The sequence below is a fragment of the Labeo rohita genome, chromosome 5 (genome assembly GCF_022985175.1).
Source record: "Labeo rohita strain BAU-BD-2019 chromosome 5, IGBB_LRoh.1.0, whole genome shotgun sequence".
In the NCBI taxonomy this organism is placed as follows: Eukaryota; Metazoa; Chordata; class Actinopteri; order Cypriniformes; family Cyprinidae; genus Labeo; species Labeo rohita.
The window spans coordinates 3,332,079-3,348,168 of record NC_066873.1 but is presented as its reverse complement, the minus strand read 5'-3'; the positions used below and the strand labels follow the sequence as shown (position 1 = coordinate 3,348,168).

The 16,090-nt window shown below is 35.6% G+C and overlaps 1 protein-coding gene across 1 annotated transcript in view; it reads left to right on the top strand.

The window, feature by feature from the left end:
• LOC127165093 (aldehyde dehydrogenase, mitochondrial) overlaps positions 1 to 15,427 on the top strand; it is a 34,834-nt gene extending 19,407 nt beyond the window's left edge. The window contains exons 5-13 of the mRNA XM_051109406.1: positions 2,370 to 2,481; positions 2,583 to 2,711; positions 3,055 to 3,168; positions 5,803 to 5,905; positions 10,369 to 10,553; positions 10,638 to 10,802; positions 14,507 to 14,664; positions 14,767 to 14,881; positions 14,996 to 15,427. Of these exons, the coding sequence (XP_050965363.1) occupies positions 2,370 to 2,481; positions 2,583 to 2,711; positions 3,055 to 3,168; positions 5,803 to 5,905; positions 10,369 to 10,553; positions 10,638 to 10,802; positions 14,507 to 14,664; positions 14,767 to 14,881; positions 14,996 to 15,028 (1,114 nt within the window). The 3' untranslated portion in view covers positions 15,029 to 15,427. The remainder of the gene's footprint in view (positions 1 to 2,369; positions 2,482 to 2,582; positions 2,712 to 3,054; positions 3,169 to 5,802; positions 5,906 to 10,368; positions 10,554 to 10,637; positions 10,803 to 14,506; positions 14,665 to 14,766; positions 14,882 to 14,995) is intronic.
• The last annotated feature ends 663 nt before the right edge of the window (positions 15,428 to 16,090 follow it).

Genomic DNA, 16,090 nt, shown 5'->3' with positions numbered 1-16,090 from the left:
AGTACATTGGGCAATAAGCGTTGTCTTCTGAGGCGAAGAGTCGACCCCTGCCTTGCCAAAGACCTCCCAGATCTTCTGGACCGCCTGCGGATGAAGCGTCCACTCCCCAGAGGGAACGTTGCTTCGTGATAGCATATCCGCACCCTGGTTCACTCTGCCTGGTACGTGCGTTGCCCTCAGTGAACACAGGTTGAGCTGAGCCCACTCCAGAAGGTCCTTCACTAGAGTGAAGAGGCACTTGGAGGAAAGTCCCCCTGGCCATTTATATAGGAAACCACCATCATGCTGTCCGAGCGGACCAGCACATGGTGTCCCTTCAGATCTGGCAAGAAGAAGTGAAGGGCTCGACACACTGCCAGCATCTCTCGGCAGTTGATATAAATCCCTGCTTCTGCTTTCGTCCAAAGGCCGAAAGCTGGTTTGCCATGGCACAACGCTCCCGTGTTGGAAGCGTCTGTCGTGACCACCTTCCTCCTGCAGACCATATCCAGGGGCACGCCTCTCTCCATCCATTGCGAGCTCTTCCAGGGGTTCAGGGCTTCTACACAGGCCTGGTCCACCCTGATACGCAAACGTCCGGGATGCCACGCATGAGATGGAACCCGTGGTTTCAGCCAATACTGAAGGGGCCGCATACAAAGCAGGCCTAACTTTAGCACTGGGGACGCTGAGGCCATAAGGCCTAGCATCTTTTGAAACGTTTTGAGGGGGTGAGAGGCTCCGATTTTGAATGAGGCCGCGAGCCGCTGTATTCCCAGAGCTCGATCTGGCATGACTATTGCCCTCATCTGGGTCCAGTCGAAAACTGCTCCCAGAAACGAGATTCGTCGGCTGGGATGCAGTGTGCTCTTGGCCAAATTGACCTTGAGTCCCAGGTTTTGCCAAATGGCTGAGAAGAAGTGATCTGTGGGATAACAGCTCTGCCTCTGACTGGGCTAGAACGAGCCAGTCATGGAGGTAATTGAGGATGCGGATTCCCCTTTGTCTCAGAGGGGAAAGAGCACTTCGTAAATGTACGGGGAGCCAGGGACAAGCCGAAGGGCAGAACCGTGTATTGATAAGCCACTCCCTCAAAGGCGAATCTCAAGAATCGTCTGTGATGGGGGGCTATCTGGATGTGAAAGTAAGCGTCCTTCAGATCCAGAGAAACCAGTCCCCTGGGCGTATGTGCGAGAGGATCTGCTTCAATGTGATCATCTTGGGACTTGGGACGTCTTCTGAGCTGCAGAGAAACGCCCGGCAAAACCTTCAACAGCAGGTCCGAACAGGCCCGTGGGGGAGACCGGGGCATCAAGGAAGGGGGCCTTATCCGCATCCTTGATCTCCGTCAGTGTGAGCCATAGGTGGCACTCAAGCATGACCAAACTGGCCATGGACCTGCCTATTGCCTGGGCTGTGGCCTTAGTAGCGCACAGCGCCAGGTCCGTTGCGCTTTGCAATTCGTCAATGTGGCAGGGTCCATTTGAATTTCCGTAGGCGGGATTTATTTTAACGATATTCTAATGGACCGCGTTGTGACATCATAACTTCCAGGAAAACAAATGCTGCAGTCCAAAGGAGCCGTTCGTTGTAGTTCTTGAAAAGGGATTTTTTTTCTCCCTTTGGAGTGGAGATTTGTAACTTTGTAGATCTTTTTTTATGTCGAAACATACACACCACACACTGACTAAAATTCAAAAAGTGAAAAAGAATAATAGCACCCCTTTAACAAAAGCTTTTAATCATTATATACCATCTGTTAAAATCATTTGTGAAATTTCAAGAAGTGCATGAACATATGAACTGAAACTTTGACATTTGCGAGCATTAATAACTAATGATCCATTAATCATTATGTAACACTTACTAGTGATTTATTAATGATGTTTTAATCATTGTAAACCATCTGTCAAAATAATTTGTAGATTTTCTAGAAACGCATGATCATATAAAGTGAAAGTTGAGTAACATTTGTAAGCATTTTAATTTACATTAAATAAATCTGTCAATTATTAGGTAATGTTTAATAAGCGTATTAGTAAATATTAACAAGCACATTATCTCATATTATATGATGCTAGCATTATATGATGTTTGTTAATGATTTATTAATGAAAGTTATTATAAAGTGTTATAATTTTGAAAATAGGAGTATTTGAATAAAATCAAATAGATGCAAATAGTTAATAATAAGCTGTTTTGTGCTGAAATCATCTACTGTTTTATTGTTTTATTTATGTATGACTGACAAATATGCATCACATTAAGCTTGTTAGTTTGTTAAAACTATCAAATCTGATAAAGGAAGTTAAATTAATCCTAAATTTAAAAACTTTCTTTTTAAAAACTTTTAATTTTTTTTTTCCTGTTGGGTGTTGGTTGGTCTGCAGGTATTTTGCTGGCTGGGCTGACAAATGGGAGGGGAAGACCATTCCCATTGATGGTGATTACTTCTGCTACACCAGGCATGAGCCCATTGGAGTGTGTGGCCAAATTATCCCTGTAAGTTTTTGAGGCTTTCAGGATGTTTTTCGGATTTCAGAATTAAATATGTATTTGCAGAGTAATATACTATTTTCTCTTTCTTTCACACTGTCCTCCAGTGGAACTTCCCACTGGTGATGCAGGCTTGGAAACTCGGTCCTGCACTGGCCACAGGAAACACGGTGGTGATGAAGGTGGCGGAGCAGACGCCCCTCACTGCCCTCTATGTTGCCAGCCTGATCAAAGAGGTGACCACCTTACCTACATTATGTATATATTTATTTAATATATATATATATATATATATATATATATATATATATATATATATATATATAATATATATATGTGTGTGTGTGTGTGTGTATTTACATTTAGCTAAAAAACCCATTCAAAAAAAGGCCTACTAAAATAGATCATCCTTGCATCAACTCTTTACACAGTGTCTATATGTTAAGAAGCCTTTGATAGCGAAGCCATACTGAATTCACTGGAGAACCACCATCAAGTGCACACACAGCACCACAGTTAATGTGCACAAGATCACTGTCATTTGCTTACTCACCTGATCACCATCTTGACTGGTTGTAGGTGGGTTTCCCGCCTGGTGTTGTCAACATCGTCCCAGGATTGGGTCCCACGGCAGGGGCAGCCATTGCGTCTCACATGGACGTGGACAAAGTAGCATTCACTGGCTCCACTGACGTAAGAGGATTTTCTTCAATAATGGATATTTCTTGGATAAATACAGTACAAGTCTTCTTTTCAGTTCTGTGGGAAACACTGAGCATAACTGTGAAAAAAATATTCTTAAACCGGTTAACAAATTTCTCATAGTGTGAGCTGAAACATATGATGTAGGGTTTCTTGTTCATATAAAAACCACTGCTTTATTACGATATTTATTACTAATTTAGTGTCTAGAAATATAAAACGTGCACACTAAAGCAAAATGTATAATTTAAACAAATGTTTTTGTGAAGCATCTACTGTGCCCAAGACTTTTGACCTATAATACATGCATTTTTGGTCAGAATGCTAATGGACAGGATAGTTCTCACAATGATTATTTTTTTGTCATTATTTGCTCACCGTCATGTCATTACAAAAACTTGGGGGAAAAAAGCACCGAAATATTGAAAATTTTCTGGACTTTCAATTGACAGACAGAAACCTCTCAGTATTCATTCACATATCTTCATTTGTGCTTCAAAAATAAAAGAGAGTCTTATGGGTTTGGAGCAACATGAGCAGGAGTAAATGATGATAGAATATTTATTTTTGGGTCAACCTTTTAATAAATAGGTCAATATAAGCAGAGACTGCTTTTTAATTCTCACAATATTCAAAAATTTTGGTCTTAATTTTCCATTCGCTTTATGTCATGTCATAAATAGTAGACACTCAAGTGCTATAGAAACATATTAGCTGAGCTCCCACACATTTTTTTTAGATAATTATGGCCCATTATTCGAAGCATAAACCATAAGATATGTCCACCCTGTCATGAACATTATATATTACTGTTAAATACGTTTTCATTGCAATATTAACATGCAAATGATATTTCCTAAACAGGGTTGTTTGTTTGCTTTCAAATTACAAATACATAAAAGATTTGATGTAAATCATGTGTTTTTAAAGAAACTCATACAATTCGCACGTTTTTTTTTTCTTATTTGTAAAAACACATAAAGCAGAACACACAAAGCATGACAAAATATGACAATGAAACATTTATTCAACTTTGAAAAAAATAATATAATAATAATAAATAATATAATTACATTCTCAATTACATTTACATACCCCATTCATTTTAGTTTTTAGCAATATTAACTACAAATGAATGCTGTGTCCAACCTATCATGTGTATGTCCACCCTATCAGGTCTAAGTGGCCGACAGGGTGAAGCATTTTGGAACAACGACAGGGTGGATATTTTGACCTTCAATTAGCATATTAGCTTACAACAAAGAGAATTGGATATATTTAAATGTACATATTTTGAAAATACTGTGTTCTAATCATTTCCTGCATATTTTATGCCGACAGGGTGCACATGTTAAGTTTAGGAAAAGCAAGTAAACAAACTCATACAAAGAAAATTTGTCAGTTTGAAAGTCACCAACTTATTCACCTCAGCCGCTGAAGTTCCTGCCACTGAAGAGACAAAAAATCTGTTGTCCTGATGTCACTAAAGGGGATGGCATTTTCTTAAAGGGGCAGATTCCCCAATATGACAGAGTGGACAACCACTCAAGGGACATGGATGAACTCTTCTTTTATATTAAATAAAAATATTGTTTTTATTACCAAATGATCAATACACTCAGATTCTCTTATTTAACAAAATAGTAATAGGAGAACAAAATTTTTATTTTATGATTTGACTGTATTCTGCTCTTTCAAATTTAATGAGCAGTGCAAGGGACATAGCAAAATAACACTCATCCTCCTATGCAAAACTTCTAGAAATCTAGAAGATGTATGCAAAGGGCCAAGTAATGCTTTTGTTCTGAATATAAAGACTTAATATAACACACCCTTTCATAGTCATTTTTATGTAAAGTTATCATGGAAAATAAGTTATTTATGTACAGGACACCGAAAGGCTACAGCGATATTGACCCAAATAATAAATATCAGCAGGTTGGAAAAGTTTGTTCAAAAATCTTAGCTCTGTGTAGTGTAAATGCAGTCTAAACATATGATTGTATTTTGACTATGTCAATATTAATTAAGCAATAACACTGACAAAACTAATTAACTATTTATGTACAAGTAATTATTCATGTAAACTTATTTGTTCATTACAGCCATTTACATGAAAAATTACTTGTATATAAAAATGATATTTGAGCTATTGATACTGAGCTGTTTGAATGCTAAGAATCTAATCATTTTCTTTTCAGTGCATCAATAGTTTATCTCCATTTTTCTCCCACACTAAAATGCAAGACTAAGCTGTTTGAACTATAATATGGCTTAAAATATTTTGATGCCATTGTTTTGTCTCAAGATGCATACTAGTAATCTTTTGTTTTGTTTCTCAGGCATGTTTATAAAAGCTGCTTAAGTGTCCTAATTGAACCATGGCATAATCCTGGGTTAATCTAAACCCTGCCTGTGAAACCAGGCGTATGAGTCAAACTTAACCTCAATAATGAAATAAACATATTAGCTTAGCTGCTACTGAATATTGCTGTGATAACAAAGATGGTTTTGAGTTCTGTGCAGTTTTGTTATTGCAGCAACCCTAGGCTTTGATATTATATTTGCAATTCACAGTAGGTATGTTTTGTCAATCAACTGGAGTGTCGTCTTGTCATTTTGTAGGTCGGTCACCTCATCCTGAAAGCCTCAAGTACCAGTAATCTGAAGAAGGTCACACTGGAGCTGGGAGGAAAGAGTCCAAACATAATTCTGTCAGATGCTAATAGTGAGTTCACCCTTTCATCCTGACACCTGCAGCAGGCCCGATGCCAGACCAATATGTGGGGGTGCTAAGAAAATAATCAGTATTCATGATGTCAAAGTTACTGGGGGTTGGGGGTTTGGCTTCTTTTAGTTGGGCTATCTAGGTGACAAGTTCCTCATTGATGATCTGTTTCTGGGCCTCATCTAGTTGACGTGGTCCCCGCTGACATTCAGGGATGTAGAGGTCGTCTGTAGGTGCTGATCCACCATCTGGGCCGGGGGACTGCAGGGACAATCTGATCTGGCTACAGACTGGATCTGGTGGCTACAGTGACCTCTGTATAAGAAAGAAACAGACAAATATTAGTGTAGATGCCATTCCTCTTACGATGCAACGAGTACATCGGGTGTTATGGGAAGTGTTCCCGGTTCCGGCTGACCTAATTAATGCAGCCTAACCATCCTTTAACGGATTTGAAATATAGAAATGTGTTAATGTGTTATGTGTAGGCCACGTTAAAGAGATGGGTCTTTAATCTAGATTTAAACTGACGGAGTGTGTCTGCATCCCGAACAGTGTTAGGTAGATAGTTCCAGAGTTTGGGCGTTAAATAAGAAAATGATCTGCCGCCTGCAGTTGATTTTGATATTCTAGGTATTATCAAATTGCCAGAGTTTTGAGAACGCAGCGGACGTGAGGGACTATAATGTGATAAGAGCTCGCTCAGGTACTGAGGAGTTAAACCATTTAGGGCTTTATAAGTAATTAGCAAGATTTTACAGTCTATACAGTGTTTAATAGGGAGCCAGTGCAGTGTTGACAGAACAGGGCTAATGTGGTCATACTTTCTGGTTCTAGTAAGAACTCCTCTAGCTGCTGCATTTTGGACCAGCTGGAGTTTGTTTATTAAGCGTGCAAAACAACCACCCAATAAACCATTGCAATAATCTATCCTTGAGGTCATAAACGCATGAATTAACGTTTCAGCATTTGACATTGAGTAAAGCGTGCTTCAGCTTCTACAGTCCGCACAAACAACTGGATATGCGTGTAACAGTGCGTATTTATCTAGGTTACATGTTTAAACTAACATTGTGATATGCTTGAAATGTTTAATATATCTGACCATGGACCACAAAACCTTCTTCTTAAGTAGCACATATTTTGGTATATTTGTAGCAATTGCCAAGAATACAATGTATGGGTCAAACTTATCGATTTTTCTTTTATGCCAAAAAACATTAGGATATTAAGTAAAGATTATGTTCCATTAAGATATTTTGTAAATTTCCTACCATAAATATATCAAAACTTAATATATGATTAGTAATAGGCATTGCTACATTCATTTGGACAACTGGCGATTTTCTCAGTATTTAGATTTTTGTGCACCCTCAGATCACAGCCAAATAAAATCTCTGCCAAATATTGATTCAGTTGTATCTCGGCCAAATATAGTCCTGTCCTAATAAACCATACATCAACGGAAAGCTTATTCATTTAAATATATAAATCTCAATTTCAAAAAACTGACCCTTATGGGGTCACATATAGATTTTATTTTAGGCAAGTCACGATGATTTGAGAAGGCTAAATTGATCAAACGTAGGCTATGATCAACTCACTGTCTGCCGCTGGCTGCTTGGTTGTTACTGTTAAAATCAAAAACCTTCATGAACAAAAAATGCTCCAAAAATGCTCCTTTTTTTTTCTAAATTAACTTTAAAAAAAAAGGGTCTAAGCGTCTCGGGTCTGTGCAGGTCTCTGTTTTGGAGCTTTTAAAACTTTAATGAGACAAGCTTAAAGGAGAAGTTCACTTCCAGAACAAAAATGTACAGATAATGTACTCACTCCTTGTCATCCAAGATGTTCATGCCTTTTTTTTCAGTCGTAAAGAAATTATGTTTCTTGAGGAAAACATTTCAGGATTCTTCTCCATAATGTGGACTTAAATGGTGCCCCGAGTTTAAACTTCCAAAATCTAGTTTAAATGCGGCATCAAAGGGCTCTAAACGACCCCAGCCATGGAAGAAGGGTCTTATCTAGTGGTACTATTTGTCATTTATTAAAAAAAATTACAATTTATATACTTTTTAACCTTAAACGCTCGTCTTGTCTAGGTCTGCCTGAACTCTGAACTGCCTGAAACACATCGGTGTTTTACCTATTTTGTAAAGGGTGTTTGATCTTCTTTGCATGTTCACTTTGTAAACACAGGCTTAGTACTTCTGCAGCGATGTAGGATGAATTTGAAGTTGGAGGAGAAAATGAGATGGGAGTTTTTCAACATACCCAAACTGTATTGAACCAGAAAAAAAACAGAGTTCACGTAGAATTAGACAAGAAGAGTGTTTGAGGTTAAAAGTGTATAAATTGTTTGTTTGTTTGTTTGTTTGTTTTTTTATAGAAAATATTCGATTGTTCCGCTAGATAAGACTCTTTCTTCTCGGCTGGGATCGTTTAGAGCCCTTCGAAGCTGCATTTAAACTGCATTTTGGAAGTTCAAACTCGGGGCACCAATGAAGTCCATTATATTGAGAGAAATCCTGAAATGTTTTCCTCAAAACACATAATTTCTTTACGACTGAAGAAAGAAAGACATTAACATCTTGGATGACAAGGGGGTGAGTACAGTATCTGTACATTTTTGTTCTGGAAGTGGACTTCTCCTTTAAAGGCAGTGCTGGCCCGTCCCACAGGTGATACAGGCGGCCTGAGAAGAGATACACATGTAACTGCTGAATAAACATTCTTTGTTCACCATTGACAAAATACTCAACACGCTGTCAACAGTTTACAGTATAAACAATGAAACATGCAAGAACCTCATCCTTTAACACAAATCACACTGACAGGGACAACCAAAAATAAAGCTTTCAGTCACCAAATGATAAACAACTGACAAACATCAGTCACCAAGCAGCAATAAATGCAGCAGATGCAGTAAACAGTGGAACAAAAACATATGATGATCTGAATAATTTACTAAAGTCGGGTAGATTTGCTGCCATATGGACTATGTTTTCCACTAATTTCAAACCTTTCTCAAAAGTGCTCAAGTAGGCAGAAATGCACAAAATAGGTCACAGAAATTATTACTTTTGTGGCAATTTGTGTTGTTTTTTGTGTTTAAAGCATGTTTAGTTGGCAGGAACAGCACTGCTGTTGCCACAGGCTTGTCACATTTTCTAATATTGTAAAAGATCAGAGCCAAAGTTTGGTCAATTAATCTGTACATTAACCAAACTAAGTTTCATATATATATATATATATATATATATTATATATTATATATATATATATATTTATATATATATATATATATATATATATATATTTATATATTTATTGATAGATAGATATTGATAGATAGATAGATAGATGTGTAAAAGTGTGAACGATCCTTCAGAAATCATTCAAATATGCAGATTTATTATGAGAATTATTTATGTCAGCATATTATTTATGTGCTGCCAAATATTTTTTTGGAACCTGTGATACTTTTTTTCAGAATTCTTTGAATAAAAAGTTAAAGAAGAGCATTTATTCAAAATCTATATCTTTTCTAACAGTCTTTTTTCTTAGTCTTTTCTATCACTTTTTATCAATTTAACGCATCCTTCCTGAATAAAAGTCTTTCCAAAAAAAAAAAAAGAAGAAAAATGTACTGACCCCACACTTTTAAACAGTAGTGTATATTGTTAGAAAATGATTTATATTTTAAATAAATGCTGTTCTTTTAAACTTTTTATTTATCAAAGAATCCTAAAAAAATCACAGGTACCAAATAATATTAAGCAGCACAACTGTTTTCAGAGATGATAATAAATCAGCATTTTATTAATGATTTCTGAAGGATCATGTGACACTGAAGACTGGAGTAATGATGCTGAAATAAATTCAGCTTTGATCACAGCAATAAAATACATCTGAATATATATTAAAAACATAATAATATTCATAATAATACCTCACAATATTAAATTTTTTTTCTGTATTTTTGATCAAACACAGCTTTGAGCATAAGAAACTTTTTTAAAAAACATTAAAATTGTACTGATCCCAAATGTTTGAATGGCTGTGTATGTGTGACCTACACATAACATATAGTCTTTACTTATATTTATTATTTTATGTAGGTCCTACATTTGTACACCCTATTCAAATAATTTCATCTGTAATTTTCTTGATTGTGTGCAGTGTTTCCTTTTTTTTTTTTTTTTTTTTTTTGTGTAGTCATTATGTTTGTAATTGTCATATGGTTTTTATATTATGTTAATATGTATAATATGATAATATTTGTGGGGCACATTTTTAATGATATTGTCTGAGGCCCCACAGGCCAGTCCTATATAGAGAGAGTTCATTTATTCACCTTCACAAACCTGAATGGCTTTCTTAGAAACAGTAGGACACAAAATTTAGTAAATATTTAGTAAATCAGTATGTTGATCATTCTAATAAAATTGTATTTGCGCTTGCAGTGGAGGAGGCGGTGGAGCAGTCCCATCTCGCGCTGTTCTTCAACCAAGGCCAGTGCTGTTGCGCAGGCACGCGCACATTTGTACAGGAGAACATCTACGACGAGTTTGTTGAGCGGAGCGTAGAGAGAGCTAAGAAGAGGACTGTGGGAGATCCCTTTGATTTGAAAACAGAGCAGGGCCCCCAGGTACAGTTCAGTTATGAACAGACATGTAACTACTGCATGAATCTCTCAGTCAGCATCCTTTAGTATTTCGTCTGTTTACCGAAGGTGGATGAGAAGCAGTTCCAGAAGGTTCTTGGCTACATCAGCAGCGGGAAGCGCGAGGGCGCTAAGCTCATGTGCGGCGGCGGACCGGCAGCTGACCGCGGTTACTTCATCCAGCCTACCGTTTTTGGGGATGTTAAAGATGACATGACAATTGCTCGGGAGGAGGTGTGTGTACTTTAAATATTTAAAGGAGGAGTCCACTTCCAAAACAAAGATTCACATATGTACTCACCCCCTCGTCATCCAAGATGTTCATGTCTTTCTATCTTCAGTTGTAAAGAAATTGTGTTTTTTGAAGAAAACATTTCAGCATTTTTCTCCATATAATGGACTGATATGGTGCCCCGATTTTGAACTTCCAAAATAGATCCCAGCCGAGGAAGAAGAGTCTTATCTAGCGAAACGATTAGTTATTTTCATAAAAATAATACAATTTATATACTTTTTAATGACAATGTCTTGCCTTACTCTGCCTGGACTGTTTTTGTTCCAGTTCATGACAGTTAGTGTATGTCGAAAAACTCCCATCTCATGTTCTCCCTCAACTTCAAAAATCGCTGTTTTACCTTTTTTGTTAAGGGTGTTTGATCTCCTTTGCATGTTCACTTTGCACAGACTGTGTCGGTACTTCTGCAGCAATGTAGGATGATTTTGAAATTATTTTGTGAAGTTGAGGGAGAAAATACGATTGGAGTTTTTTGACATACCCTAACTGTCTTGAGCCAGAACACACAGAGTTCAGGGAGAGAAAGACAAGACGAGCGTTTGAGAATAAAAAGTATTTAAATTGTATTTTTTAATGAAAATAACAGATCGTTTCGCTAGATAAGACATTTGTTTTTCCTCAGCTGGGATCGTTTACAACCACATTTGTGATTGTTTGAAGCCGCATTTAAGCTGCATTTTGGAAGTTCAAACTCGGGGCACCATATCAGTCCATTGTATGGAGAAAAATCCTGAAATGTTTAACTCAAAAAACATAATTTCTTTACGACTGAAGAAAGAAAGACATGAACATCTTGGATGACAAGGGGGTGAGTACATTATATGTGAATCTTTGTTTTGGAAGTGGACTTCTCCTTTAACACATTACTAAGGAAAGGGCCTTTCCATGCACTTTCACAAAACTTATGTGAGCACTATTTTTACCGCAATACAATTGATACAGTGCCACATTGTGCAGCTTTTTAGGTTGTGATTTTCAGTCAATGGGCAAAAATAGAAGTGATGTAAGTCTTCACTGCTTTCCTAGCGATATGAAGAGAAGAAATGAATGGGAAGATGCTTGTGAATGAATAAAACTTCCTAAAGACCCAAGTCTTTGTTCTCTCCACTTTAGCCTCAATGCCCTTGAGGCTTTTAGTACCACAGCTACTGAAAGAGCTTACAAAAGATGTAAAAATCCTGACGCTTGTCATGAAGCCACAGCCACTAAAGGAGTTTCTCAGTGCAGATTTCACACAATATCCAGAGGCATTTAGACTCATTGTGGGAAAATCGATGGTATGGCATTTGGTTTGAAGCCTACGCTTATATCCATCACCACCTGTAAGCTCTTTCAGTAGCTGTCATCATATCAGTATTTTATTTTCAGAGTTGCGGTAAAAATAGCATCAGGTAGTGCCAGTAGCTCACAGAGTACAACCATTTCACATCATTGAAATAATGACACCCCCACATAGTCCAAAATATGAATAAAACAATGTAGATTTTTTTAAATGACAAATCTTTCATGGGTTTTCTACTGCATATTTTACATTATATTACGTTATATTAAGTCTCAAAACCCGGGGTTTCCTTTTAACAACAATTCATAAATATTAACATCAGTAATTAGTGTTAATTGGTTGAGATTAAGAAATTACTATTTGTTTTTACATTTGCATTTTCATTTTCGTTAAAGTTTAAGTAATTTTGATTGTTTTTTTTTTTGTTTTTTTTGTTTTTGTCATAATTTATCATTTTTATGCCAGTTTTAGTTATTTTTAGTACATCAAGTTCAACTAAGTGAAAAATAATGTTACATTGGAAACTAGCTGTATTAAAATGAGTTTAAGATTTTTTTTTTTTTTTGTATATTTTACTTCAGCTGACATTTATTTTATTTCAAATAATGTTTTTTTTTTTAAATGCTCTTAGTTTTAGTTAACTTAGTTAACTTAGTTCCCAATCCATATAACTTCTACATCTTCAAAACAACTTTTCAAACTTAAAGTTCATGATGGCATTGTAAATGTAATGTATATGAATCAAGCAGTTTAATTCAGGTCTTCTAAAGGGACGAAACCACTTTATATGATTAACTGAATTAATTTAGACTTATAAACATCAAATATGGTCATGAAATACGATAACAGGAAGAGAAATTTAATGAAATGCTGTTCCAAGAATTTCAAATTACGTAAATTACGTTTCCTTGTCTATTGAAGTTGATCTACTAAATGTAAACCTTGGCTATATATTTATTTTCTATAAAATTCTACTTCTGTACACACTAATTCTAATTCTGCATCATGTTTGCTTTCTAAATTTGAATTCATATCAAATTTATTCTAATTAAATTCTAAAGGGAAAAACTCTGATGTGAATGTCAGTGTCAGCTTGCAGACACCAGTCAAAACTTTTCAAAGTCTCTTCTGCTCACATTTATTTGATCCAAAGTACAGCAAAAACAGTAAAATAATTTCAAGTATTTAAAATAAGTTTTCTATTTGAATATATTTTAAAATGCAATTTATTCCTGAGATTTGAAAGCTGAATTTTTAGCATCATTACTCCAGTCACATGATCCTTCAGAAATCATTGGTCAAATCATTCTGATTTGCTGCTCAAAAAATATTTATTCTTACTATTGTTGACAGATGAGTAGAATTTTTTCAGGTTTCTTTGATGAATAGAAAGTTTAGAAGAACAACCATTATCTGAAATAGAAATCTGTAGTAACATTATAAATGTCTTTATTATCACTTTTGATCAATTTAAAGCATCCTTGTTAAAGTATTAATTAAAAAATAATTATAGTGACTCTGAAGCTAAGCTACTAAGCTACTCTAATGTTACAAAAGCTTTTTATTTCAGATAAATGCTGATCTTTGAATCTTTCTTTTCATCAAATAATAATAATAAAATGTTTCATGAACAGCAAATCAGCATATTAGAATGATTTCTAAAAATGTAGCTTTGATCACAAAAAATAAATAATATTTTTAAATATATTCAAATAGAAAATGTTATTTTAAATTGTAAAAATATTTTAAAATTTTACTGTTTTTGATGTGCTTTGGATGAAATAAATGCAGGCTTGGTGAGCAGAAGAGACTTCTTCTGTTCAAAACCTTTTGACAGGTAGTGTTTCTGGAAAAAGGTTATTTGGATCAGTTTGCGCGGGGGAAAAAACGCTACAAGAAAGCTTGTAGAAAACTTGGATGAAATGCAAATCTTAAGCTAAGCGCCACACTTTCAGAGTATCACAGCTGCCAGTTACACACATGTATACTTCATCAAATGCAGTACAAACTTGATGTTACACAAATTCACATGCAGCATCAGTTAACAACCAAATTTTTAGGGGAGATCACCAGTCATGTCTCACCACAAATCACAATACAACCATAATAATCTGAGATTTTTAGTATTTTTTTTTTTTTACTTCAGATTTACCTCAGAGGAGCTTTATCTGTTGGTTTGAATTAATATAAAATGCCATTTTACATTGTTTAACTTACCATTAACACAGACAGGTAAATGGGTGCATTTGTATTTATATTAGGTTTATTTCTGATGATTATGAATTCTATTTATTCCATTTTGCTCTACGATTTCCATTCAGTAAAATGATACAACATGCTATTCCCTTTCTTTTCTGTCAGATTTTTGGACCTGTGATGCAAATTCTTAAGTTTAAAACTCTAGAGGAAGTGATCGAGAGAGCCAACGACAGCAAATACGGCCTTGCAGCTGCTGTTTTTACCCAAAACCTTGACAAAGCAAATTACGTATCCAGCAGCCTGCGCGCTGGCACTGTGTGGTGAGCCTGTGATGTGCTTCGTTATTTTAAGGGAATTGGATATCACGGCCATCTTTGCCGGTTTCTGACATGTGGTTTGTGCTTGTCATTTTATTTTATTAGGATTAACTGCTATGACGTGTTTGCAAGTCAGGCTCCATTTGGAGGATTCAAGGCCTCAGGAATCGGTCGTGAGTTAGGAGAGTACGGACTGGACAACTACACAGAGGTCAAAACGGTAAGCTTCTGCCATCAGATATATAGAAGTGCGCTCATTATTCATAATTCACTCAGAGTTGCTTATTTCAAATAAATGTTATTATTATTATTTACTAACTCTTTTTCTCCATAGGTTATAACTAAGGTCCCTCAGAAAAATTCGTAAATGGAGGCATTCATTTAAAGAAGTCGTCACTGAATTACAAGAGTCGTGCCAGTCATTATTGAACCGTACATTACTCTGATTGTCGTCTTTTAACACGAATAATGTGCTAATGTGTACTGAAAAATAATATACGTTTAGTACCATTTCTCTTCGGAGTACAAATGTGTATTAAGCTGAGTGCATTCTGTTCAATTCAAGCATTATATAGACAGCATAATAACCTAATAACCACAAATGTTTGCATGTTTGTGTTGATTTGTGTAATAAATGCTTCAGATATTTTTTTGATATATGCATTTTTATTAGTTAATTCATTCATTTAATTAAACACATAAATATTTGTCCTTTGATTATATTTTGTTGTAATATCATACAGAAGAAAATAAATATCAAATATTACATGTTGTTCATGGTCTATTTGTGACAATACCTATTGTCTTTCTGGAAGCCCAATTTATTGTAGGAATAAAATATAAAAAAGAGCACTGAGCAAACCTAGTATGGTAAGTAATTATACAAATTAACACACAAAGTACAAATTTCTTTGAATTTACAGTGTTTAAACATTTATTCATGTTATTTAGATGTTATAATTCATTTATTTTAGAATTGTTTAACGCTTACATTATTGCCTTCATCACCACCAGTAACACCCTATTCTGTTATCTTTCTGACTTTTGTGAATTTAATTAATTTTTGCAAAACTCCTAACATGTTTGTGGATCTCAGTGTATTTATTTGTGAATCTCTTTGCATTTATTTGCAAAGTTGGGGAATGTTACTTTTAAAAGTAATGCATTATAATGTTCCATTACTCCATAAAAAGTAACTAATTGTGTTGCATTACGTAGTTACTTTTTATGGAAATTACTTTTGTGTTACTTTTTGTTTGGGGCTGGCCTTGCTTAATTGTTTTTTTTTTTTTAGTAACCGAAAACCTAAAGTTATATTTTTGGCAACTGCAAAGGACCTTTCACACCAAAAGTGAAATGAATAAGCCTCAGGCTAAAAGAGGTGCCTCTGCACTTATTCCTGATTTCTCTCAACATGGGGACAGGAGAG